The 25,954-nt window shown below is 46.0% G+C and overlaps 1 protein-coding gene and 2 pseudogenes across 33 annotated transcripts in view; 2 read left to right on the plus strand and 1 right to left on the minus strand.

The window, feature by feature from the left end:
• Window positions 1-20,328, minus strand: part of LOC108175596 (uncharacterized) — a 157,956-nt gene extending 137,628 nt beyond the window's left edge. For 16 of the 32 annotated variants that reach the window (XM_089322252.1, XM_089322250.1, XM_089322248.1 and 13 more), the window contains exons 1-2: window positions 19,118-19,885; window positions 18,528-18,587 (exon numbers count right to left, since the gene is read on the minus strand). In XM_089322252.1, the coding sequence (XP_089178378.1) occupies window positions 18,528-18,587; window positions 19,118-19,394 (337 nt within the window). In that variant the 5' untranslated portion in view covers window positions 19,395-19,885. Of the gene's footprint in view, window positions 1-18,178; window positions 18,302-18,527; window positions 18,966-19,067 lie in introns of those variants that run through there. The other 16 variants (XR_016226554.1, XR_016226556.1, XR_016226555.1 and 13 more) reach the window with 7 other exon arrangements.
• Window positions 2,623-2,755, plus strand: LOC149120090 (small nucleolar RNA SNORA26; annotated as a pseudogene).
• Window positions 7,307-17,909, plus strand: LOC149120091 (mitochondrial outer membrane protein SLC25A46 pseudogene; annotated as a pseudogene). The gene has a single exon (XR_016226550.1). The product of XR_016226550.1 is annotated as a mitochondrial outer membrane protein SLC25A46 pseudogene (transcript).
• Window positions 20,329-25,954: the final 5,626 nt, after the last annotated feature.

Genomic DNA, 25,954 nt, shown 5'->3' on the forward strand with positions numbered 1-25,954 from the left:
TTTTTTTTGACAGGCAGAGTGGACAGTGAGAGAGAGAGACAGAGAGAAAGGTCTTCCTTTGCCGTTGGTTTACCCTCCAATGGCCGCCGCGGCAGGCGCGCTGCGGCCGGCGCACCGCGCTGATCCGATGGCAGGAGCCAGGAGCCAGGTGCTTTTCCTGGTCTCCCATGGGGTGCAGGGCCCAAGCACCTGGGCCATCCTCCACTGCACTCCCTGGCCACAGCAGAAAGCTGGCCTGGAAGAGGGGCAACCGGGACAGAATCCGGCGCCCCGACCGGGACTAGAACCCGGTGTGCCGGCGCCGCTAGGCGGAGGATTAGCCTAGTGAGCCGCGGCGCCGGCCCTGTTGAAGCTTTTTTAGTTGCTGACGTATTCTGGATACTAATTTTGTGTCAGATAAATAGCTTGCAATTATTCTTCCCATTCTGTCCAATGTCTTTTCACTCCACTGATTCTTTCCTTTGCTGTACAGAAACTTCTGAGTTTGATATAATTCTATTTGTATATTTTTGCTTTTGTTTCCTGTGCTTTTGGGGTCTTATCCCAAGAAATTTCTTACCCAAGAAATCACTACCTTTACCAATTATTTGAAAAGATTCCCCTATGTTTTCTCCTAGCGATTTCTTTAAGACTTATTTATTGAAAGGCAGAGTTACGGGGGGGGGGGGGTGTGTGTGTGTGTGTGACAGAAACCGCACTCTTCTACCTGCTGGTACAATGACCATGGCTGGCCCAGGATGAAGCTAGGAACCTGGAACTTTTTCCAGGTCACTCATGTAGGTTGCAGGGACCCAAGGACTTGGGCTATTGCCTACTACCTTCTCGGGAACATCATCAGGGAGCTGGTCTGGAAGCAGAACAGATTGGACTTGAAATGGCGCATATATGGGATGGCACCGTCACAAGTGGTGACTTAACTCACTGTACAACACCAGCACCTCTTGTAACCATTTCATGGTTTCAGGTTTTACATTTAGGTCTTTGGTTCACTTGGGATTAATTTTTTATATGCTAAGGAGGGGTTTAATTTCCTTCTTCTATATATGTAAGTCCAGTTTTGCAAGGGCTATGTATGTTCTTAGCACCTTTGTCAAAAATCAGCTGTCTTGGGGCCGACACTGAGGCAAAGCAGGTAAAGACGTTGCCTACAGCACCTGCATCCCAAATGGGCACCAGTTCATAACCAGCTGTCCCCTTTCTGATCCAGCTCTCTGCTATGGTCTGGGAAAGCAGTAGAGGATGGCCCAAGTGCTTCGACCCCTGCACTGCATGGGAGATCTGGAAAAATCTCCTGGCTGCTGGCTTCGGATCATCACAGCTCTGGCCATTGCAGCCATTTGGGAAGTGAACCAATGGATAGAAGATCTTTCTTTCTGTCTCTGTCTAACTCTACCTCTCAAATAAAACTAATTGAATCTTTTTTTAAAAAATCAGTTGGCTCACTCTTTCTTTCTTTTTTTTTTTTTATCTTTTATTTAATGAATATAAATTTCCAAAGTACGACTCATGGGTTACAATGGCTTTCCCCCCCATACCGTCCCTCCCACCCACAACCCTCCCCTTTCCCACTCCCTCTCCCCTTCCATTCACATCAAGATTCATTTTCGATTATCTTAATATACAGAAGATCAGCTTAGTATACCTTAAGTAAGGATTTCAACAGTTTGTTCCCACACAGAAACATAAAGTGAAAAATAATAGATGATTTTTTTAAATGATGATGAAATCAGATCAGACCTATTGTCATGTTTAATCCCAGTGAGAGTCAAGTTGGGAATTGATAATTTCTTTCTTTCTTTCTTTCTTTCTTTTTTTTTTTTTTACAGAAGATCAGTTTAGTGTACATTAAGTAAAGATTTCAATCGTTTGCACCCCCATAGAAACACAAAGTGAAATATACTGTTTGAGTACTCGTTATAGCATTAAGCCTCAGTGTACAGCACATTAAGGACAGAGATCCTACATGAGGAGTAAGTGCACAGTGACTCCTGTTGTTGACTTTACAAATTGACACTCCTGTTTATGGCATCAATAATCTCCCTATGCACCAGTCATGAGTTTCCAAGGCTATGGAAGCCCCTTGAGTTCTCCGACTCTTATCTTGTTTAGACAAGGTCGTAGTCAAAGTGGAGGTTCTCTCCTCCCTTCAGAGAAAGGCACCTCCCTCTTTGAAGACCTGTTCTTTCCACTGGGATCTCACTCACAGAGATCTTTTTGCCAGAGTGTCTTGGCTTTCCATGCCTGAAATACTCTCATGGGCTTTTCAGCCAGATCCGAGGGCTCACTCTTTCTTGTGCTGTTTCAGAGCTCACAGAGTGCTTCAAGAGACCAACACGGGCTGGCACTGTGGCGCATGGGTTAAGTCTATGCCTGCGGTGCCAGCATCCCATATGGGTGCTGGGTTCTAGTCCCAGCTACTCCTCTTCCTATCCAGCTCTCTGCTGTGGCCTGGGAAAGCAGTAGAGGATGGCCCAAGTGCTTGGAACCCTGCACCAACGTGGGAGACCCCAAAAAAGTTCCTGGCTCCTGATTGGCTTAGCGCTGGTCGTTGCAACCATTTGAGGAATGAACCAACAGATGGAAGACCTTCATCTCTGTCTCTCCTTCTCTCTGTCTATAACTCTCTCTCTCTCAAATAAATCTTAAAAAAAAAAGAAAAAAAAGAAAAGAGAGGCTACCACAGAAGGGAAAAGTAAGTCTCCATAAAACTCAGAGACTGTCATCTCTTCTTTGGATCCTATCTGGTGTCACAGCTGGGGAAAAAAATCAGTTGGCTGTGTGTATCTGGATTAATTTCTGATCTGTCTATTCTGTTCCATTAATCTGTGTATCAGTTTTTATGCCAGTATCATTATTATTTATTTACTACAGCTTTGTAATATGCTTTGAAATCAGATATGGTGATGCTACCAACTTTTTTTTTTTCTCACGATCGCTTTGGTCATATTGGGACTTTTGTGGTTCCATAAGAATTTTAGGAGTATTTCTACTATTTCTGTAAACAATGTCATTGATATTTTCATACAGATTGCACTGATTCTGTGGTTTGCCTTAGGTAGTATAGACATTTTAACAATATTAATTCTTCCAACCCATGAATGGGGACCATCTTTCTATATTTTTCTGTTCTTGATAATTTCATTCATCAATGAATGTGTCATAATTTTCATTACAGAAATCTTTTACTTCTTCATTAAAATTTGTTCCAAGTATTTAAAAATTTTGTAGCTATTATGAGTGAGACGTCTTGATTTCTCTTTCAGTAAGATCATTATTTGTGTGTTAAAATGCTGTTTTTGTAGGTTGATTTTATATCCTGTGACTTTATTGAATTGGCTTAATAGTTTTAACAGTTTTTTGGTGAGGCATTTAGGATTTTCCATACACAGAAGATAGTTTTCAGGCTAACGGGGCGTGAGCTGCAGCTCGCCCAGTCCAGGCAAGACATCCTGCCAATGCCGACAACAAAGAGAAGCGGAGCTGACAGTCTCAGCAAGAGACGGATAGGTGATGGCTTCTGTCGGTGTCTGAGGCAAAACTGTGTCCTGCAGAGACAGGAAAGCCTGCAGGATGTGCCCACCTCCACCAAGTGGGCCCAGGTGCACGGTGGGAAGCGTGCTCCTCCCAGGAGTCCAGTTGCATCAGGCCACCTCAGCCAGGCCTCGCTGTGGTAGATACGCAAGTCAGGGAGCAAGCGAGCTGACCTCAACGAAGCTTCTTTAAGGTACTTGCTTATTTGAAAGGGAGAATTTCAGAGGATCTTCCATCCCCTGGTTCACTCCCCAGGTGGTTGCAAGGGCCAGAGGCTGGGCGGATCCAAGGCTGGCAGCTTAATCCAGGTCTCCCACAAGGGTGCAGGTGCCATCGGAACATGCAGCCTAACTGCATTTGTCAACAAAGAACTGAATTGTCTCTGCCTCGAGACAAGTGCAGTTTCACTGCCATGAAACGTGGAGGAAGGCTAAGGCCGAGGGTTCAGCAGCCACCAACTGAAGGGGTTGATGAGTGATCCTGACTACAAGTGTGGTGATGTTTATCGCTGTGACAGGCGGGGGCTGAGCCGCAAACCATGCTCCTGCCTTTTTACAGCCTGTGGTATGAAGCAGTTCACGTAAGAGGAAGGGAAGCCTGTCAGGGAAGCTTCCGTGTGATCTCCCAGTCGTGGTGGACATTACCAAGTATCAATACCAGCAGCTAACCAAGCACTGCTCACCAAATGGCAGTTTCTACAAGTTGGGAATTTCGTATGGTCTTCAGATGATGTTACAATACGCAAATGGGCCTTGGCAGAAAAAATTCCCTCCACAATGTTTGAAATAAAGCTGTTCAACTTCAAAATAAAGACATGTGCAAACTTGGGTATTCTTATCTTCACCTCTCCAATTCTGATGCCCTTTTATGTCTTTTTCTTCCCCAACTGTTCTTGCTATTTCCAATACTACATTGAGTAAGAGTGGTGAAAGTGGACATCTTTACCTTGTTCCAGATCTGAAAGGAAGTGCTTTCAGCTAATTTGTTGAGGGTTTGTATCACTAAGAGAAACTGAATTTGATCAAATGCTTTCTCTACATCTATTGAGATGATCGTATGATTTTGTTCTTCACTCTGCGGATGCGATTTATGATGTCTATTGACTTGGCAATGCTGAACCACCCTTACCCCTCTGGGCTAAATCCCACTTCATCAAGATGTATGATCTTTCTAATGTAGTGTTGGATTCGGTTTGCTAACATTTTGTTCAGTCAGCCTATTCTTAAAATGCTTATTATGTGCAATTTTCTACTCTGTACAAGACTAAAAATCTGGCTCACTAATATAGTAAGAAACAACCCAGAGAACTGGGAGAAAATCTGCAAACTATACATTTGATAAAGGACTTGTATCTAGAAAATATATAGCATTCTCACAACTCGAAACTAAAAAGACAAACTAATTTTTAAATGAGCAAAGGATCTGAATAGATATTTCTCCGAAGAAGATAACACAAACAGGCACCAGACACATGAAAAGATTCTCATCATTAGTCATTAAAGAAATGCAAATCATTCACTCCTGTAGGATAGCTAAAGATACAGAGAAACTGGTACCCTCATGCACTGCCATAAGGAGGAAAAAATGTAGTCACTTTGGAAGACAGTCTGGCAAGTTCTCAAAAGGCTGGACACAAAGTTACCATATACAATCAACAACCCCACTCTTAAGTATATACCCAAAAGAAATGAAAACAAGGGTATACAAAACTTATAAATGAGTAGCAGCATTATTCTTAACAGCCAGAAAGCTGCAACAACCCAAATGTACATCAAGTGATGAGTGAATAAACAAGATGTTACACCCACATAACTGAATGTCATTTGACAATAAAAAGAATTACAAGGGGGCTGGTGCTGGGGTGCAGCAGGTTAAAGCCCTAGTCTGCAGTGCCAGCATCCCATATGGGCACTGGTTCGAGTCTCTGCTGCTCCACTTCCTATCCAGCTCTCTGCTATGGCCTGGGAAAGCAGCAGAAGATGACGCAAGTGCTTGGGTCCCTGCACCCACACGAGAGACCCAGAAGAAGCTCTAGGCTCCTGGCTTCGGATTGGCCCAGCTCCAGCCGTTGCAGTCTCTCTCCTTTCCTCTCCCTCTCTGCCTCTCCATAACTCTACCTTTCAAATAAATAAATAAATCTTTAAAAAAATTAAAAGTACTTATACATGCTGTAATCCGTATGAATCTTGACAACATCATGCTAAGTAAAAGAAGCCAGTCACAAAAGGCCACATAGTAAGTAACTCCATTTTATGGAAAAAACAAAAATGAACAAATGTAAAGAGGCAGAAAGTGGTGGCTTAGGGCTGCAGGAATGGAGAGTCAGGGCAGAGAGGTGAAAACTAAGGGGCATGGGATTTATTTTTGAAGTAATTTGTGCTAAAACTGACTGTGGAGATAGTTCCATGTAGTCTGAATATACTCAAAGCCACTGAATTGTATACTTTAAATGGGCTAACTCTATGGTATGTGAATTATACAACCAGGGTATTTTTTTTATCTGCCTTCTTTCTCTAAACAGTCATGCTGATTTATTTAGAAGGCAGCTCTATGTTTGCTTCTCAGTGTTACTTCCAGTCATACAAATCACATAAATGTCTTGGAGTCCCCCTACCTGGATGAAACCACCCCCTTGCTATGGCTCCGCAGCCTTGCAAGTACGCCAGCCCGCTCTGAGCTTCGTGAGACCCCATTCTAAACTGCCACAGAATCAAGTCTCTCCACACGCTCCCCGTCATGACAAAATGCCAAAACAAAATAGTCACTTTCACCCCATATTCTCACTAGGAGACAGTCAAATTTTGATCTATCTTCAGAAACAGAATTACCAGGAAGTCAAGGACTTATCAGATGTTTCCATTTATAGAGCTGAGACTTCCACAGATTTATAGATAGTTTAAATACACCGTTTATAAACTATCTAGATGTCATTGTGCCACGTTTGAATTTATAAATATTTACTCAGGGATGCACTTAAGATTAGGTTCCGGGATTGTAAAGCTGAAGACACAGCCCTAGCCTTCAAGGTCTATAGGGAAAAGCAAACACAAAAACAATTTTAATCGGTTTTAGCAAAGCCTCCCCGCCCCTTCCCTCTACCCTGGCACTTGAAGCAAGCTGCAGAGGTGGGCCTACATCCCATACTGGAGTGCCTACGTCCGAGTCCCAGCTCCACTTCTGATTCCACCTTCCTGTTAATGTACACCATGGGAGCAACAGTTATGGTTCAAGTACTTGGGTTCCTGCCACCCACATGGGAGACTTGGACTGAGTTCCATGCTCCTGGCTCCTGGCTCTGACCTGGCCCAGCCCTGGCTGTTGGGGGCATCTGGGAGGAATAAATCAGCAATGGGTGCCCTCTTTTTCTGTCTGCCTTTCAAATAAATAAAAACTAAATGATCTTTTTAAAATAGTAATAAGAGAAAAAAAAACTTAGCTGTAATTTTCTGTCACTTATCTATCAATTTGGCTTAATCTCATGGGATGGACAATTCCTTTCAATCCCAACTCCTTCAATCCACAGCGCCTTGCACACAGGAGAGCTTCAACAACTGTTGATTAAGTGAATGGAAGGCAAGAGCATGTCAGAAGAACCACTTACATCCCTCACAGTACCCATCCTGCCCTCTTAACCACTGCTCACAGTCACAAATCTCAGCCATGCTGGCCACAGTACAGTCCTTGCTAGGGCTGACATGGAGCAAACGGAAGCAGGAAAATACCCACATTGACTGCTCCCTGTCACCTCCCCCCACCCACAACTGAGCCGTCAGCTTTCCTTCCCCTCCCCTTTCCCCATCTAACACCCGGGAAAAATAATGTTCAGAATGATTTCTCGAAGAAAACCACGGATGAAATGGGATTTTCCTGTACAATGCAGAGCAAATGTATTTTACAAATCTGTTAGAGACCTTAACTATCAAAGGGAAAGAGACTGGGAAAACTGCAAGGCTGAGAGTGTAGAAGGATGGGACCTCTGCCCTATGTCAGGCACTGTGCCTGCTGCCTGCTAGATGACAGCACAGTAAGAGCACCCAATAATCCCTTCAAAAGAAATCTGAACTATGAGAAAGGTGTTACATACAGTGCCTCACTGAACCCTTACAATAACCTGTGAGTTACTATCATCTCCTGTAACTTCTTCCTATCTGCTTGTATTTCCCAAACTGTCCAGAGGCTTGTGTACTGGCTTCATAATAATGAGAAAGAAAAGCAGACCAGACACTTGCATGACTTCCTCTGTCTCCTGCTGAACATTTTCCTCCATTCCTCCTGAGGGCCCCACTAGCCGGATGCCTCCCGGGGACAGAACGACACTGTCCTTAGCACAGCCCTCAGCAGAGCCTCACCACGGGCCACACCCGGCCCGAACAGCTCGGAGAGCATGAGTGGAGTGAATGAAGACTATTCAGGTGCCATTTGGAAACAGATTTCATGGACTGAGGACCAGCGGAAGGGTATGAATGTGGCACGTCCTTAACGTACTGTTCCATAGCATTGTGAACGTGAAGAGCCTACAACTCAAACACAAAGTGATTCACTGCTGCAGTGGCAAACCAAGAATAGCACCAGCGAGTGTCTAGCTCTAAATGAGTGCACCATGAGTCAAATGCATTGACGAACTTCGGGGGATTTCTGCCATTTCAGAACGCTTAACAATATTCTTTAAAATTAATCTTTGTTCTTAAGATGAAATGAGCCTGGGACGCGCCGGCACCGGCGGCGGCCCGTGAGGGGAGACCGTGGGACCCTAGGTCGCCGTGGCGCGGTAGTGGCTGGCCCCGGGTAGGCTCGCCTCATCCTCCCGCGCTGCCATGCATCTGCGGCGCCACGATGGATTCGATGGCTTGGGCTACCGGGGCGGGGCCCGGGACGAGCAGGGCTTCGGAGGCGCTTTCCCTGCAAGGTCTTTCAGCTCCAGCTCGGACCTGGGCCACTGGGTGACGACTCCCCCAGACATCCCAGGCAGCCGCAACCTGCACTGGGGCGAGAAGAGCCCGCCATTAGGCGTGCCCTCCGCCTCCACGCCCCGCGGAGGAGCCCTTTCCTGGCACTGGCGGCGGCGGCGTGCAGGGGCAGAGGAGCGAACAATTGAATAGATTTGCTGGATTTGGTAATGGACTTGCAAGTCTTTTTACAGAAAATGTGCTGGCCCATCCTTGCATTGTCCTACGCCGTCAATGTCAGGTTAATTATCATGCTCAGCATTATCATCTCACTCCATTTACAGTCATCAATATTATGTACAGCTTCAACAAAACTCAGGGACCAAGAGCCCTGTGGAAAGGAATGGGAAGTACATTTATTGTCAAGGAGTCACACTTGGAGCAGAAGGCATAATTAGTGAATTCACACCCTTGCCAAGGGAGGTTTCACACAAATGGAGTCCTCAACAAATAGGAGAACACCTTCTATTGAAATCCCTAACTTATATAATAGCTATGCCTTTTTATTCAGCAAGTCTAATTGAAACAGTACAGGTTTTGCTTAAAGTTTTGTTCACCTCTAGATTCTCATAAAGGGAAAAAGGAAGTTATCCTTAACACCTTTTAAATTTGGTTGGATGAATACTAAAGAAAAAATGCAAACCTTAAGGGAAATTTGTCCTTGTGTTGGCTGGATGAGGAGCAAAATGTATATTTCAACAAATAAGGAAAAACATTTTTTTTTAATCAGTGTAGTTTAAAAAAATTCTTTTAATTCAGTTTTAATTTGAAGAGTTAGACTCCTTTTTATAGTAAAATGATATGTGTTTGGCCTATCATTAAACATTTTAAAATGTCATTTCTTTATTTGAATATCACAGTTTTAATATAAACTGTTTACCTCTCTGAAGCACTGAGACTTTGCATTAATGCTATCCAACCTAGAATGTATACAAACCAAAATTTAGTTTACTTGTTAAATGTCACATAAATGGTTACTTTTTGAGATTAATCATGTTGGAACAAAAAATATTCAAAAAGTATGAAACATAAAATAACAATTCTCTCTACTGTCTTGAGTTTGTGCATATGAATTTTAGTTACTGAAACTACATAAGGTTTCCATTTTTTAATTTTAGCCTCACTAAAGGGGGGAAATAAAATCAAATATTGATCATGTTTAGTATTTTATAGTTAACTTCTTTTAGATTATGGTTTTTAAATTGATTTCTTCTCAACTGCTAAATGATTTTATGTGTATGTAATATATTCAACTTTCTGAAAAATTTTCACTTTTATTATAATCAAGGTGGTTTCAGACAAGAATAAGCCAGAAAATTTCAAGGTTTAGGAAATTTCTAGAATAGAATCTGAATAGAATCAAGTGTTTACTAATGAAAATCTGTGGATTCTTTATTGGGCTAAAAATTTCATATTTCAAGATTATTAGAAGTTAGCATGGACATACAGTTAGATAAATTTGTTTCAATATGGAATCATTCCAACAGGCTGAACCATGTACTATTCAGGTTTGTCTTATTTTCTGGCTTTTTGGATAAAGCAAAAATTAACATTAAAACTAATATTGAAAAGTGGTAAGTAAAATATTGATTAGTCAAGCATTCAAGTTTTAGCTAGCCAAATTATTTCAATTATTTTACAAGAGTAAGTAAAATAACCACCATCTCCCTTTTAAAGTTGCTATTTTTTTTTTTTTTTACATATGGGGGTGCCAATATCTAATATCTATTGGCTGCATTTCTTAAGGTAATAATGGTCCAGTATAGTATTTTTGAATTCAGTATGAATAATAGTATTAAGGATAAGATTTATTAAGTTCCACAGGCCCAATAAATTTCTTAAATAAACCAGAGTTAGTAGGCCATGGAGCTTTTGATATGCTTGCCTTACATGATAGGGCTTCTTAATTTGGGTCAAATAGACTAAGAGTAATTGAACTAAAACCTGATAAATATTAACCTATTATGTTAAATAAATTTATTAGTTGTTTTACTAAATATGTGTATATAAACTATGCTGAGTTGCCTTTCTCAATTTTGTTTCATAGGCCCTTAAAAGAAATCCCTAGGTTATTAAAGCTATTTATTCAAATTCCAAACTCTCAGCACTAGATGCTATAAGTATGAAAGAGTAAAATAGCTAACCTAGAAATGGTTATGGGTCAGGGCATGTACACCTTAGCTGGTTTACTTAGAAACAAAACTGGAGAGATGAGGGGACTTTCTCACTTTAACAGACTTGCCTGCCTACTCACAACTCTTCACCGTTGACTTTGTCATAATTGCAAAAATCATTCTCTTAACTGACTGGATACAAATGCTTCAATATTCATATGTAAGTATTCACATGTCTGTTGACAAAATTTCGGGGAAAAAAAATGCTAGTTGTTCTGTCAACCGAGACAGAGAATGTTTGCCCTCTGGTTGCTCCCCGATAGAACAGAAAAGATTACTCTGCCAGCTCTTCAAAACATAGCCAGGTTTGAATTCTTTTCAAATCTTTAAGCAAGTGAAATCCCTCAGTAGCAATTCACATTGCACTAGCATTTGAGTGGTAATTAACGTTAGCATTTCTGCCTTCTCTTTCTTCTCTTTAAAGTAGTTGTACTTAATCTCTCCCCTTCTCATAAAGTGAATGTGTAATGTCTTAATTTTGAGTCATTGAGTATCACTGAAATGGCACCAAGTTGTATAGCAGAGTTCAAAAACAACTTGTGTTTTGATAATGAATCTTAGATATTATTACCTCAAAAAAAAATTAAATAAGCCTGAACACTAAAGCTAACAAAGGATTAAGATAAAACCTCTCCAGCTGCCAAAAACCCTTATCTAATAAACCAAAGCAGAAAATCTTGAGGATTTATTTAACATGAAAGAGAAGTCTCAAATATTTGGTCCAGGAAAATGACCTGAACATCAAGTTTTAGGAAGGGTATACTGGATTCAGTAAACACAAAAAGCCCACAACTCAAAAGAAAGTTAAGGTATTAAAAATGTCCTCTTTGTTCACCATGGTTCAAGTTAACTTTTACTAGTGATTTCAGTTCTGTTTGACCAACTAAATGAGTCTTTTCCCAAAGCACACTTGAAGAAGCCACAACGGCACTTACACCTGTTTTGGGATGTTCAATTAACTTCAGTTCCACTAACCTCTTTAGCAATCTGCAGATTGTGCATACGTCCCCTGGGCTCCTAAAAGACTTCTATTTCAAAACAAAGCAGATGCTGACTTGATGACTGCATAATTTTAGGGCAGTAGGCAGAAGTCAATGGGCGATGACTACTTCACATCAGAATCCATGCTGCAAGATGAGAAAACATTCTACTGCAGAAAATAAACGTGTCAAGTTTCCTGTGCCCAGGTTAAGGAAGTAAAGTGAAGGTGCTCTGACTAGAAAAAAAAAACTCTGTGGTTACTACAAATCCTGTAAAGATATATATTTGTTTCACCACGACTAAAAATATTTACATTTCATTTAGTTGTTCATACTAGAAAAATTTACAACTCTAGGCCTCAGAATTCTCTAGCAGGTCTGAGCCCATCCTGAGGTTGTTCCCCCTATCTCAGGAAGTTCAAGTGGTCAAACAGGACAATGACAACATTATCTTAACTCCAGCAGGGGAAGAAATTAAATACATTAAGCTTCACCTCCAAGTCCATTCATCTACCATCTAATTGTTCTTGGTGAAGCCTACAACAGGAAGAGGTGCCTAAGTCCCCTGGAAAAATGCAATCAGACAGGCATATGAAGGCCAGACAAGTTACTTAATCTCTCTGAAGCTTCAGTTTACTCGTCTCTAAATAGATATTGCTAACACCTATTTCACAGGAATTTCATGAGGATAAGATGGAGTGCCATAAATGAAGAACTTAACATAGAATGAATATATTGGTGGAGTTCAACAAGAGGTATTAACTGGGCCCTGTGGAAGTCACTCTGAAGTGCTACAGTCCTACAAACAGTGCAAGAAAAGAAACCAACAAATGGCTCACATGCCAGTTCTAGGAGATCCAGCCCATTACTGAAGATACCAAAGAGTACAGGACTCTTCCCTGTGACATAACATGGACAAATAATAAATTACATACCGTATTTTAAATTATACCAGCAAGACCAGCCTTCCACTGCAGAAATGGGTGGAGAGCTTGTATCATCAGCACAGCATAATGTTTAAAACAAATTACCAGTTTAACTGGGTGGTGATCATTAACTACCCTATTATAAGCAGACAGACTTTCTGGCATTCCCAACAATACAGTATACTCTATGCACACAGTCAAAGCATGACTGGAGCACTCTAGACCCAACAGATGACTGCACAAGATAATTGCTTCACTCACTAGCTGCTGCCATGTACTTCAAGGTAAGAAAAAAATCTCTAACAGGAACTAAACATCCTGCCTCCCACTCACAGTCCTCATGTCCAGCTTGAAGCTTATTAATATTAGCAATAATGCAACTCAAAGTGTCTAGCATACTAAGCATTCTGAGTGGTTACCAATGTTAATGTATTACTAGGAAGCAAGAAAATCAAAAAGCTGAACCTACCATGAAACAACCGAAGAGGGAGTGGCTCTTTCTCAATGGAGAAATTCAGTGGCATGAAAATAATGGGATAAAGAACAAAATAACAAGCTGTACACCAAGGAGCAAATCAGTACAAGTAGGTTGACTTACCAGTGCCCATTCATCTGAGACAAAGAAATACGCAAAATGAGAAATGGCCCCGTCCTCACCCACCTGAGAAGAAACCACATAGTTTCACTTGTCTCTCTGCATCACCCTCAACTCCTTCATTATGTTCTAGGAAGGCAAAACTAAAACCTTCACACTGCTGCACAATGCAGGCACTCCATAAAAATGTGGTAAACCAAAGAGACACTCACAGGATCTCAGGACAAGAAGAATCACATGGCTCAGAGGTCTAAGCAGGGTTTCACAGGCTGCTCAATCTGAACTTCCCCAGATAATTCTGCTGCTCTATAGGGACTGAGAAGCACTAAACCAAGTCCCCAAGAACTGAATGCCCTTTACAATGGCCCCATCCAGGAAAGATCCAGCCTTAACCAGCAGCGAATCACGGCCTGTCACACTTGCAAGCAATTCTACTAGAAACGTTCTTTCTGATGTTCATTCAAATAATCTATTATATATTCTGCTCATTGTGTTGTTGGGGGAGAGGGGGTCTGAGAAGGCAGAGGCAATCTCTTATTCTTCCTATTTGACTCTTGTGAAAGGGATTTTGTCCATGCTGAGTATTCTCTGGGCTAAACACCCTCAATAAACTATGCATTAATTCAATGCTACATTATTTAAGGATACAACATGGTACAACAGTACCTCAGAAAGGAGCAAACTCAGAGCAACTTCAGAGTAACGAGAAAAAGATATAAACAGGGAGGTGGGACTTGAAGGATGAGAAAGATACCAGTAAGACTAGAATGCAGGGGTTAGTGCTGCATCAAGGGGACAGGGATACAAAGCACTGATAAGGAGCACTATATGCATGGAGGGGATAAGAGAGGGCTAAGGAACTTGAGAGTGGGGAAGGAGCTTAGTAGAGTTCAACAATTTTTGAATTGAGTACAACTAAATAAAATGAGAAATGAACGGTTCAAAGCACATCAGAATGGCTGAGAAGGGAGATAACAGAGGCCCTACAGATGTAAAGATTCAGTCCTGGGCACAGCAGAGCAGGTAAAGCCACCACATGCAATGCTGGCATCCCATATGGGTACCAGTTCAAGTCCCAACTGCTCCACTTCCGATCCAGCTCTCTGCTGTGGCCTGGGAAAGCAGCAGAAGATGGCCCAAGTGCTTGGGCCCCTGCACCCGCGTGGGAGACCTGGAAGAAGCTCCTCGCTCCTGGCCTCGGATTGGCACAGCTCCAGCCATTGTGGCCTTCTTGGGGAGTGAACAAGCAGATAGAAGTCCTCCCTCCCTCCCTCTCTTTCTGCCTCTCCTTCTCTCTGTGTAACTCTGACTTTTAAATAAATAAATAAATAAATAAATAAATAAATAAATAAATAAAATAGAAAGGGAGGGAAGGAAGGAAGGCAGGCTGTTTGATAGACTCAGTCCTGGAAAGGTCTGAACAGGAAAGAAGAGACCCAACAGGAAGGTCATAACAGCAAGTACTGGGCCCGCTTGCACTCTGTGAGGGTGGCAGATGTTCCTAAATGTGTACATTAGACAGAAGAATCATACAACACAGCCTGGACACTGGGGCTACAAGAACCAGGACGGTCAAAAAGAATGCCACAGCCAGCTGGAAACAGAAATTAATAAGAATTTGTTCTCAGATGATGTTATAAAACTAATAGGAAAAAGCAGAAAATGAGAAGAATGGGAAGAATTTGGGAAGGCTTGGTCACTGATGAGACCACAGTAAAATCAAAGAGGTGCCAGCATTGTGGTGTAGTGGCTAAAACTGCCGCCTGCAGCACCGGCATCCCATATGGGCACTGGTTCTAGTCCCAGCTGCTCCACTTCCAATCTAGCTCTCTGCTATGGTCTGGGAAAGCAGTACAAGATGGCCCAAGTCCTTGGGCCCCTACACCCGCAAGGGAGACCTGGAGGAAGCTCCTGGCTCCAAATCAGCGCAGCTCCAGACGTTGCAGCCATTTGGGGAGTGAACCAGCATACGGAAGACACTCACTCTGTCTCTGCCTCTCTGTAACTCTCAGCCTTTCAAATAAATAAATTAAAAAAAAAAAAAAAAAAAAAAGGAAGACCAGAATATAACTTCTAAGAGGTATCTGAAAAAACTGAGGAGGAAGCAGGACAAGTCTGAGGTGTGGAGAGGTGAGGTGCTTAGGTAACCACAGGTACACAGGTACTGAGTGCATCTGTGGACTAGTACCACGGTGGCTTTATACCATTTATGAAAGCTTCAAATTCATTCTCGGCTACACACTCACACACACACACACACACACACACACAGCAACTGGTGATTTTGCTGTTTCCTCTGGTCCCAGCACAGGCTGCAGTTTCTGTGTCAGCAGACAGGGAGTGCCTGGTTTTGAATCTAAAATCTGTATCCTTACTACCAAAGTTAAAATGCTTTCAAAAAGTATTATGGGCTTTTTTTGATAGAGCTAGGTGAAAAAAGCCAGTCACAAAATACCACACGCAGTATGAGTCCATACAATCGTTATTATTAATCATCACAAACTCTCCAGTGAGTTGGACAGAATCAGGGTTCTGTATTCACCTTTTCAGCTCTCCTCATGCTCCTGTTTCATACTCAAAGGTATTTTTTAAAGACTTTATTTAGGGGCCAGCATTGTGACATAGGGGTTAAGCTACCACCTGCAACACCAGGCACTAGACCAACTCCTGGCTGCTCCACTTCAGATCCAGCTCCCTGCCAATGACCTGGGAGAGCAGCAGAAGATGGCCCAAGTGCTTGGGACCCCGGCCACCAACATGGCACACTGGGATCAAACTCCTGGCTCCTGGTTCCTGGCTTCAGCCTGGCCATTGCAACCATTTGAGGAATGAGCCAGTGATCAAAGATCTCTCTGTCTCTCCCACTCTCTCTCCCTAACTCTGCTTTTCAAATAAATAATTTTTTAAAAAAGATTATTTAAAAATTAAAACCTCAACTTGAGATAGAACAATGTATGTTATGCACATCTCAACTCAAGATCCCCGAAAGCCTATAAAACTGTCAATCACAGGCAATCCTCCAATGTCTGACCTCAATAAAGCTACTAGAAACTGTTTTCAAAAATTGTTTTCTAGGCCGGCGCCATGGCTCACTAGGCCTGTGGCGCCGGTACCCAGGATTCTAGTCCTGGTTGGGGCATCGGATTCTGTCCCGGTTGCTCCTCTTCTAATGCAGCTCTCTGCCGTGGCCCAGGAAGGCAGTGGAGGATGGCCCAAGTTCTTGGGCCCTGCACCCCCATGGGAGAGCAGGAGGAAGCACCTGGCTCCTGGCTTCGGATCGGAGCGGCGCAGTGGGCCAGCCTTAGCAGCCATTTGGGGGGTGAACCAACAGAAAGAAGACCTTTCTCTCTGTCTCTCTCACTCACTCTGCCTGTCAAAAAAAAAATTGTTTTTCCAAAAAAAAAATAATAATAATAATCAGGGTAGGGGGATGATATCAACTTTACACAAGTAATCCAAAGTAAATACAAAGCCCAGAAAACATCAGTGAAAGGATGGGGGTCAAAAAGAGTTAAATGAATCCCAACATGTAATTTAGTGAGGTGCTCTGGACCTATCCCCAAGAGCCTGAGTCTCCCCACAATGAAATCGTGACTACCTGCTGCCCGACACTTCACATCTAAAACGTGCCCGACACTTCACATCTAAAATGTTCAGGAACCAGAGGGGTCATTTCAAACTCAAAGAGCAACACCAGGAACCACAGAGATGCTAGCAACAGCAGCACCTACTGACAGTCTTGAGCCACTGGCCAAACTTGCTCTCTCAGTCAACTGCAGAAACCTATTGATGGTCAATTTCAAGAGTCCTTTACTTACGCATTAACGAGATTAAGAAAATAAGTGTCAGGGACATAAAAGCATTCATCCCGCCGCAAATCTCATATTCTGCCCCTAAACAATGTGCAAACCATCACCCAAGTCATTTTTAAATGCACACTTAATTGCTAATGCTTTAGTATAAATAATTTATTCCATGAGGAAAAATGCTTTCATATTAATATTCTCAGCTAATAACTAGGATGTCATCTAACAGCTGGACACATCGGTGACCGTGAACTGCTTTCCTTAAACCTTTTAACTCAGACTACTGCTACTGTCCCTGTTCCATATGATCCAATCAGCTTCTTTTCATCCGGGTAAAGGTACCTTAATTGCAGCTTTCAAAAAATGAAAAAGGGAAAAAGCCAAGCCGTTAACTCCAGGATTACATAGAAAATTAATAGTTACTAAACCGGCTGCGGGGAGCCATCCTGTAGGGCTTAATCTTGTACTTTTCCCAAAAATTCAGCGCCTTGGAAGCCTATCCTGTGTGAGCACACAGGAGAAAGTTGACACTTCAGCTCCCACAGAGCACCAGTATAAAAACAATGGCTTTAAGAGCCTGAGTCAGTCTCAACATGAAAGGCTTGCTTTATAGAGGAACCGCCAACCCCGGTCCATCCAGATAGACCTGGAACCTGCGGAAAGCCGACACCTTCGCTCCGAAATCTGCACCGCATCACTGGCTCCACTTTAGAAACAGAATCCCCTGGCAGGTAGTAAGCGCGTCCGCGAGTGCTGCCTCCAGAAACCGACCGTCGAGAAAAGTGAAATCTGTGACAGGCAAACGCGGTCGGGAAGCCGTGGAGCAGCCGGCAATCCCGCTCCGCACCGCCTTCCCGGAGAGTGAGCTACTCCCCATGCCCCTCTCCTCTCCACGCGGCGAACCCCGATGAAATGTCAACCTGCCCGACGCGTCTGCAAACGCCGAGGAGCGATTTAAGAGCCTCGCGATTTTCCTTTAAGGTCAGGCGACGAGTTGGCAACAGACGGAGCGAGGGAGGAAAAGTTCTTTCTGCAGCACCCGCACGCCTCCCCAGCCCCCTCACGGGTCACTGGCTCCCAGGAGAGCAGGTTACAGCATCCCGGGATTTCACTCCCCGACAGCGAAATTAACCACCCCCGGGCACCCCGCCGAACCTCTCCCTCTCCCACGATCAACCCGCGCGGCCTGTCCCCGCCAGCACAGCCTGCAAAGCGCTCACCCAGGTGACCCAAGGGCAAGGGTCGCGCGGCGGAGCCGCAAGCGGCAGACCCACACGGCGGCGCGGGTATGCGGGCCTCCCGCACAGCCGCCTGCACCGGTAGTTGTGCAGATCCGGATTCCGAGGTGCGTGCGTGCGCGCGCGCCGGGCGCGGGGGAGCCCGGACTCGTCCCCGCCGGGCTGCGCGGCATCAGGACGCCGCCGACTCGGAAATCCAACTTTACCCGGCCTCCCCCGTGCCTCGCGCCGGACCCCGGAGCCGGCCCCGACCACAAGCGGAGCAGGACGCGGCCCGCAGCCCAACCCCACTCCCGGGCCCGGAACCCCGGGCGCCTGGGGGGCCACTTACCGCTCCGCCCGGCCGCCTGGGGCCGCCGCGCGTCCGGGGCGCGTCCGCCGCGCGCTCTCCCTGGGGAGAAAGAGAAACCGCGTAGACGGTCGGTGCGCGCTCCCTCGCCGCCGCGTCTGCGGAGAACGGCGGGCGCCCCGCGCCGAGCGGAGGGAGCCCGGGGCAGGCGGGGGCGGAACCGGCACAACTCCCGAGGCCGGCTCCGAGGGGGACGCGGAATGCGGGCTGGCGAGCCGGGGGCGGGCGTGCCCCCCAGTCCCCGGGCATCAACTATCGTCTAGGCGCCCGGGCCCCCGTTCGCGCCGCCCCCGAGGCTCGGGGCCCCCCATTGCCGCCCGCCAGCACCCGGGAGAAAGCGCTGAGGGGGCGGCCGAGGTCCGGAGGCCCGGGGTGGGCGCGCGCGGGGGGCGGGGGGGGCAGGGGAAGTGCGCGCCGCGTGGGGGAGGGGACAGGTAACTGCCGGCGGGGGGAGGAGATGGGGAGGGCGCCTCAGAGGCAGGAGGAGACGCGGTGGCTGGGGGCGGCCTCTGGGACCCGCACCTGGCCCTCCCCGGAGACCCTCCCTCCCGGGCACTCGGCACCGCACTGACTTTCCGCTCTCTCGCTCGCGCACGCACTGAACTCGCTCACAAAGTTGCCGGCAGTGGCGGCGCGGCGCTCGCCCTTCTCCTCCCCGCCCCATTCCTTCCCCTCCCTCTCCGCCTCCCTCTCCTCCCCCCACCGGCCCCAGTCTCCAGTGAGATCACCGCAGGGCGGCTCCGCGCCGCGCTCAAATCTCGCGAGAGCGGCGGCAGCTCCGCGCGGGCGGCCGGGGGAAGTGGAAGAAGTCGGAGGAGGGTGGGGGACCGCGGAACTCCTGGTTGCCATGGCGACGGCAAAGCCCTGGATTCCGGGCTCCTGCGGGGAGCGGAGGCAGCGAACGTGGGTGCAGGGTTCGACCTGCGCCCTCCCTTACGCGACTTCCTAGCGGAGGGGAGAGCGAGGGCCGGAGGCCGCGGGCGGAGTTTTAGAAACCTGTGGGAGAGGCCGGCGCCGCGGCTCACTAGGCTAATCCTCCGCCTTGCGGCGCCGGCACACCGGGTTCTAGTCCCGGTCGGGGTGCTGGATTCTGTCCCGGTTGCCCCTCTTCCAGGCCAGCTCTCTGCTGTGGCCCGGGAGTGCAGTGGAGGATGGCCCAGGTACTTGGGCCCTGCACCCATGGGAGACCAGGAGAAGCACCTGGCTCCTGCCATCGGATCAGCGCGGTGCAGTGGCCATTGGAGGGTGAACCAACGGCAAAGGAAGACCTTTCTCTCTGTCTCTCTCTCTCTCACTGTCCACTCTGCCTGTCAAGAAAAATTAAAATAAAAAAAAAAAAAAGAAACCTGTGGGAGAAGGCCGTGTGTGCAGGATCGGCGCCGTGATTTCGGGCGAGTTTCGCCAAAGGAAGCTAATTTGGGGAGGTCTCAGGCCGTGAGAAGCCAGTGCGCCCGGCTTCCAGCGTGCATCTCCGAGCTTCCAGCCTTCCTGTCGAGTCTCGTCCACGCCCGCACCCCATCAGACGGGGCTCTGGCAAGCTGGCGTGCGCGTCTCCACACTCTCAGCAACTCCGCAGGCTCGGTGCTTAGCAGGAGTTAGGGTCTGACGGGGGAAAAGTGCGGCCGACTGTCCCCGAGGAGCCGCCATGCTGCCCTCGCGTCGCACCCTGCTGGGTCCATGGTAGAGTCCGTCTTTACTGCACTCTTCAGTCCACACTGTCTTCATTCAATGGCTATAATCCCTTCTTTCCCCACCTTCGTCTCTTAAATCTCTGGAGGGGAGGCACAAGCATTTCTTGTTAAAAAAGCACTTAGTAGCTGTTCCGGAATGCTGTTAAGGGTGAAGGTGAAATCTTTCCATCCTGTTTCTAACTGTAGAAGCATTTCTGGGGCGGTGTAATACACTTACTGCCTAACTAAAGTGGATATGTAAGTAGAAACTGAGCGTTAATAACAATTAGATTTCAAGATGGATGAGTAAAAGCTTCCATGGTATTTTAAAAATAGATTGCATCCCCATACCTTAATATGGGGAAACCCTCATTTAAATCAGTCCACAGTTAGAACTTAAAATTTCATGGACCCAAGCAGGTGAATGCTAAGCTGTTAAGACTCTTCTGGGCTACTCGCAAGCTTAAATCGTATGTCAATGAAAAGTTTTATAATCACAAATCTAAGTGGTACAGTAATTCAAAAGCACAAGTACAGTTTGAGTTCTTGTGTGCCTCTGTAACTGATTTTCCTTGAAGTTACTTAATCTTTCCAATTCTGTTAAACGAGGGGGTAGCCCACAAGTTAGGTTATTATAGGTTTAAAATTCTATAGTTTTGTGGGTTTTTTTTGTTTTTGTTTTTGTTTTTGACAGGCAGAGTGGACAGTGAGAGAGAGAGAGACAAAGGTCTTTCTTTTCCATTGGTTCACCCTGCAATGGCCACTGCGGCCCGGAGCACCGCGCTGATCCGAAGCCAGGAGCCAGGTGCCTCTCCTGGTCCCTCATACAGGTGCAGGGCCCAAGCACTTGGGCCATCTTCCACTGCACTCCCGGGCCACAGCAGAGAGCTGGACTGGAAGAGGAGCAACCAGGAGAGAACTGGCGCCCCGACTGGGACTAGAACCCGATGTGCTGGTGCCGCAGGCAGAGGATTAGCCTATTGAGCCATGGCGCCAGCCTAAAAGTCTATAGCTTTTGAACTGTAAAAGTTCCCAAATAGAGGCCAGCATTGTGGCACAGCCGATTAGGCTGCCAGCTGTGATGCTGCATCCCATGTGAGTACCAGCTCAGGTCCTGGCTGTGCCACTGCCCATCCAGCTCCCACTAATGCATCTAGGAAGGCAGCAGATGATGCCCAAGTGCTTGGATCTCCAGCACCCAAGTGAGAGACCTGCGTGGAGTTCCAGGCTCCTGGCTTCTACCAAGCATTGAGGCCATTTGGGGAGTAAACCAACAGATGGAAAATATATATCTCTCTCTGTCTCTCCCTCTCTCTCTGTAACTCTGCCTTTCAAATAAATAAGTAAATCTTTAAAAATATCCAAAAATAACAGTGCTTTTTACATCAGTTTTACAAAGTGTTTCATTTTATAGTATGTCTGTTTCACTGTTTGTCTACATATTGATCTTTTTTACATTGACAGTTTTATTTTAAAGTCCCTCTTGTCTCAACTACAAAAACAAAATATTGACCATGCTACAGTAGTTTCAAAGGGAATCCATTGTTCATGATTTGTTCCTACACTAACTCAAAACAGATTCCTTGTTATTTAATAAATACACTAATTCAAACCAAAGACGCAAACTAAATACATCCACACTCCTGCCAAGATAACTATAAAAGAAAGGAAGGAAGGAAGGGCCTTGGATTTGCAGGCTGGCGTGGTTAATATCATGTTTGTACAGAGAAACACAATGGAACATCACCAGCAGCCCTGGGAGGCTGCTTTAAGGAAGCACCTTTTGTAACACAGCCTGGTGTTATAAATCAGTTGTTGATCATTTGTTCTGGTTTAACTTTTAACCTAGTTAAAAGCCTTAAAGGGTGGCTGCCAATCTGTATGCACCAACACAATACAGATTCAGGGCCTCTTGTTTTATGACTCCCAGAATACTTAACACAAGTGCCAGTCAGATCCATTCACTTTCTTCAGTGCTTCTTATGAGGCTCAAGAGATGGGCGTTGGCAGCAGATTACAAAGCTGGTTTCCCTGCTCTTCAGGTGTGGTAGAAGAGTAGAAATTGTCCCAGGGCTCTTTCAAGGCCGTGGGCTACTATGTGCCCCTTACTGGTGGCAAAACATTCCTGCCTCCGTGTTGCTGATGGAGATAAAAAGAAAAACCCACAAGAGCCAGGTTTCCAACTGCACCTTCTCTGGGTCCAGCATTCCCAATTGTGTCCTCTCTGGTGTTCCTGGAGTTTCAAACTAGCAGACAAGAGGCAGCAGAAGGAACGAGGGAATCGACTGCCAGGCAGAGATTAGATCTCAACCCACTGTCTGCCCACGCCCTCTCCTGGCTCCTCTACTCATGCCTACTCAACACACACACACACACACACACACACACACACACAGGTTATGTAACCTTTCCCAGTGACAAGGAGAAAATCTGATTTTTTACCATGTTACTCTCTCCCTACTTGCTTATTTGTTACAACATAAGTTCATTTCCTTCTAGTTATTCATTTCTACTCAACCCAGTACCCAACACATCAAATATAGGATGGATTTTGACACAGAGGAAAACCAAGCAAGGATATTTTATGTTTTTCCTGTTACAGACACTAATTCGTGCTTCCACTTAATACTCTTAAGATCTAGTTTCTCGGGGACAGCGTAGTACCGGCATCCCATACGGGCACTGGTTTGAGTCTTGGCTGCTCCACTTCCTATCAGCTCTCTGCTATGTCCTGGGAAAGCAGTAGTCCTTGGGCTCCTGCACCGGCGGTGGGAGACTCCGAAGAAGCTCCTAGCTCCTGGTCAGTGCAGCTCTGGCCATTGCAGCCATCTGGGGAGTGAACCAGCAAATGGAAGACCTCTCTCTCTCTCTCTCTCTCTCTCTCTGTAACTCTGCCTTTCAAATAAATGAATAAATATTTTTAAAAAATCTAGGGTGCCAGTGCTGTGGTGCAGCAGGTTAAAGCCCTGGCCTGAAGCACTGGCATCCCATATGAGCACCGGTTCTAGTCCCAGCTGCTCCTCTTCTGATCCAGCTCTCTGCTTTGGCCTGGGAAAGCAGTAGAAGATGGCTCAAGTCCTTGGGCCCCTGCACTCATGTGGGAGACCCAGAAGAAGCTCCTGGCGCCTGGCTTCAGATAGGCACAGCTCCAGCCATTGCGGCCATCTGGGGAGTGAACCAGTGGATGAAAGACCTCTCTCTGTGTCTCTACCTCTCTCTGTAACTCTGTCTTTCAAATAAATAAAATAAATCTTTAAAAAAAAAAACTCTAGTTTCTCCATCCTGTTATCTTGCAGTTCAGAAACTTCCTGTTAAGGTTCTACAAGGCATTCCTAACATATTGAGAAAGATGACTCTGGAACATTAAAAATGTCTAGAGCACCCTCAAATTCATCTAAGATTAAATGGTACTCACTGTTGTTGCAATTTAGGGTTTTATTGTTTTGGAACCATGTGAGGTAACTCTGCCTGAACACTGGATTGCTTACAACAATCCCAATCTTCAGCAGGATTACAGAGAGAGGAGAGACAGAGATCTTCCATCTGTTGGTTCATTAGCCACAATGGTCAGTGATGGGGCAGACTGAAGCCAGGAACTGTCGCTCCCCCTCTTCGTGGAGGAACGACACAGGACCCTGCGCTGTTCTTTTATCTGCTCGGCCCTCCCCGGGTTTGCTGCTGGTTCTTCCCGGGTTGGCTACTGTCCCTTCCACCTCCGTGGAAGGGCAGTTCCCCCTGGCCACATTCCCCACTTCCGCGGGGGAGCGGCACACCGCCGGCCGGCTCTCTCGGGGGCTGCACAGGCGTTCCTTCAGCTAGATGTTCCCCTTAGATGTTCCTCATAGATGTTCCTGGTGCATGCCGTCTCTCTCCTCCTTTATAGTCCTCCTCCGCCAATCCTAACTCGGCTGCCCACACGCCGAGTACGCTGCTCTCCAATCAGGAGCAAGTCCTACAGTTTATTGGTTGAACTGGAGGCAGCTGGGTAGAAGCTGTTTTCTCCTCTCCCAGCGCCATATTGTAGGAGAGCAGATGCATAGAATAAGTCTTAATTCCAGTAACTTAGTCTAGTCCGAGCTGCTCCCCACAGAGGAGAGCAGATGCATAGAATAAGTCTTAATTCCAGTAACTTAGTCTAGTCCGAGCTGCTCCCCACAGGAACCTGGAGCTTCATTCAGGCCTCCCACATGAGTGCAGGGGCCCAAGTACTTGGACCATCTTTTGCTTCCTTCCCAGGTCCATTAGCAGGGAGCTGGATTGGAAGTGGAGCAACTGGGGCTCACCTGGGATGCAGGCATTGCAGGTGGTAGCTTAACATACTACACCACAAGGACAGGACCAGTAGTATTTATTACAAATTTAAAATAGTAACTACTCCCAGCATTTTGTGGTGCAGAGTTAAACAGCCACCTGCAATGCTGGTATCCCCTATGAGAGAGTTGGTTCAAGTCCCAGGTGCTCCATTTCCCATCCGGGTCCCTGCTGATGTGCCTGGGAAAGCAGCAGAAGACAATCCAATTGCTTGGGCCCCTGCAACCCACATGAGAGACCGGGTTGGTGTTCGTAGCTCCTAGGTTCTGCCTGGCCGAGCCCCTGTTGTCACAGCCATTTAAGAAGTGAATCACCAGATGGAATATCTTTCTGTCTCTCCCTCTCTCTGTCACCTTGCTTTTCAAATAAATAAGATATTTTTTTTAAAAAAATAGTAATTACTGGAACAGACAGCCTAGCAGTTAAGATGCCAATTTAGGGTGCCCATGACCCACATCAGAGTACTTGGAAAATGCCCAGCTTCAGCTCCTTACTCTGGCTTCCTGCTGGTGTAGACCCTGGCTCAAGTAACTGGGTTCCTGCTACCCACTTGGGAGACCTAGATTGAGTTCCTGGCCCTGGGCTTCTCAGCCTCAGCCATTGTGGGCATTTGAGGAGTTCACCAGCAGATGCAGATCGAAACACTCTCTTGCTCTTTCTCTCTCTCTCTCTCTCTCTCTCTGTCCATCTCCCCTCTGACTTTCAAATACTTTGTTTAAATAATTAAAGCACCAACTACTTCATTACCAGTTAACACTCTGCATTAATCAACACAAAGCCATTATACTTCCCTGTATATTCTCTTGCTCTTAAAAGGACTATTTCACACCCTCTCCTCCATAAAACCGCTGCTATTAGTCAGAGCTGATGGCCTGACTTCTTTTGTTGGTAAAGTAGCAGGTATGAGAAGCAAAGTGAGAAATGAACTCACACTCCCTCCCTACCACTCTCGCTACCAGCCTACCTGCATCTGTCTACGTACATGCTTCCACACTTTCTGTCACTCAGGATGAACTCTGAGTCTCTAAGCAAGACTAAACTCTCCACCTGTGTACTTGTCCCATTGCTTCCAACTCAGGGACACTGACTCAGCAATTGTCCCTTCTGTGGCTTGCACCAGCAAATTTTCCTCCTCTGTTGAATCACCGCTGAGAGCTTCACACGCATGCTGTAATATCTGTCATGGTAAGAATTAAACTGTTTCTCAGATTCTGTATCTCCCTCTGTTTCACTTTACAGTTGGAGGTTGCAAAAGGCTCTACCATCCCCACCATCTTTAGTTCCTCCCCTTCCATTCTGCTGCACCCACTGAGCAGCGTTTTACCCCCATTAGTCCACAGACACAGTTCTTCTTAGGGGCGTCAGTGTTCACCTCATTGTCAGCCTTGGTGCTCAGCTCCCATCCTCACCTGGTTAGACTCCTCAGCA

The sequence above is a fragment of the Oryctolagus cuniculus genome, chromosome 20 (genome assembly GCF_051225735.1).
Source record: "Oryctolagus cuniculus isolate XC-2025 breed Fujian yellow rabbit chromosome 20, ASM5122573v1, whole genome shotgun sequence".
Taxonomy (NCBI): domain Eukaryota; kingdom Metazoa; phylum Chordata; class Mammalia; order Lagomorpha; family Leporidae; genus Oryctolagus; species Oryctolagus cuniculus.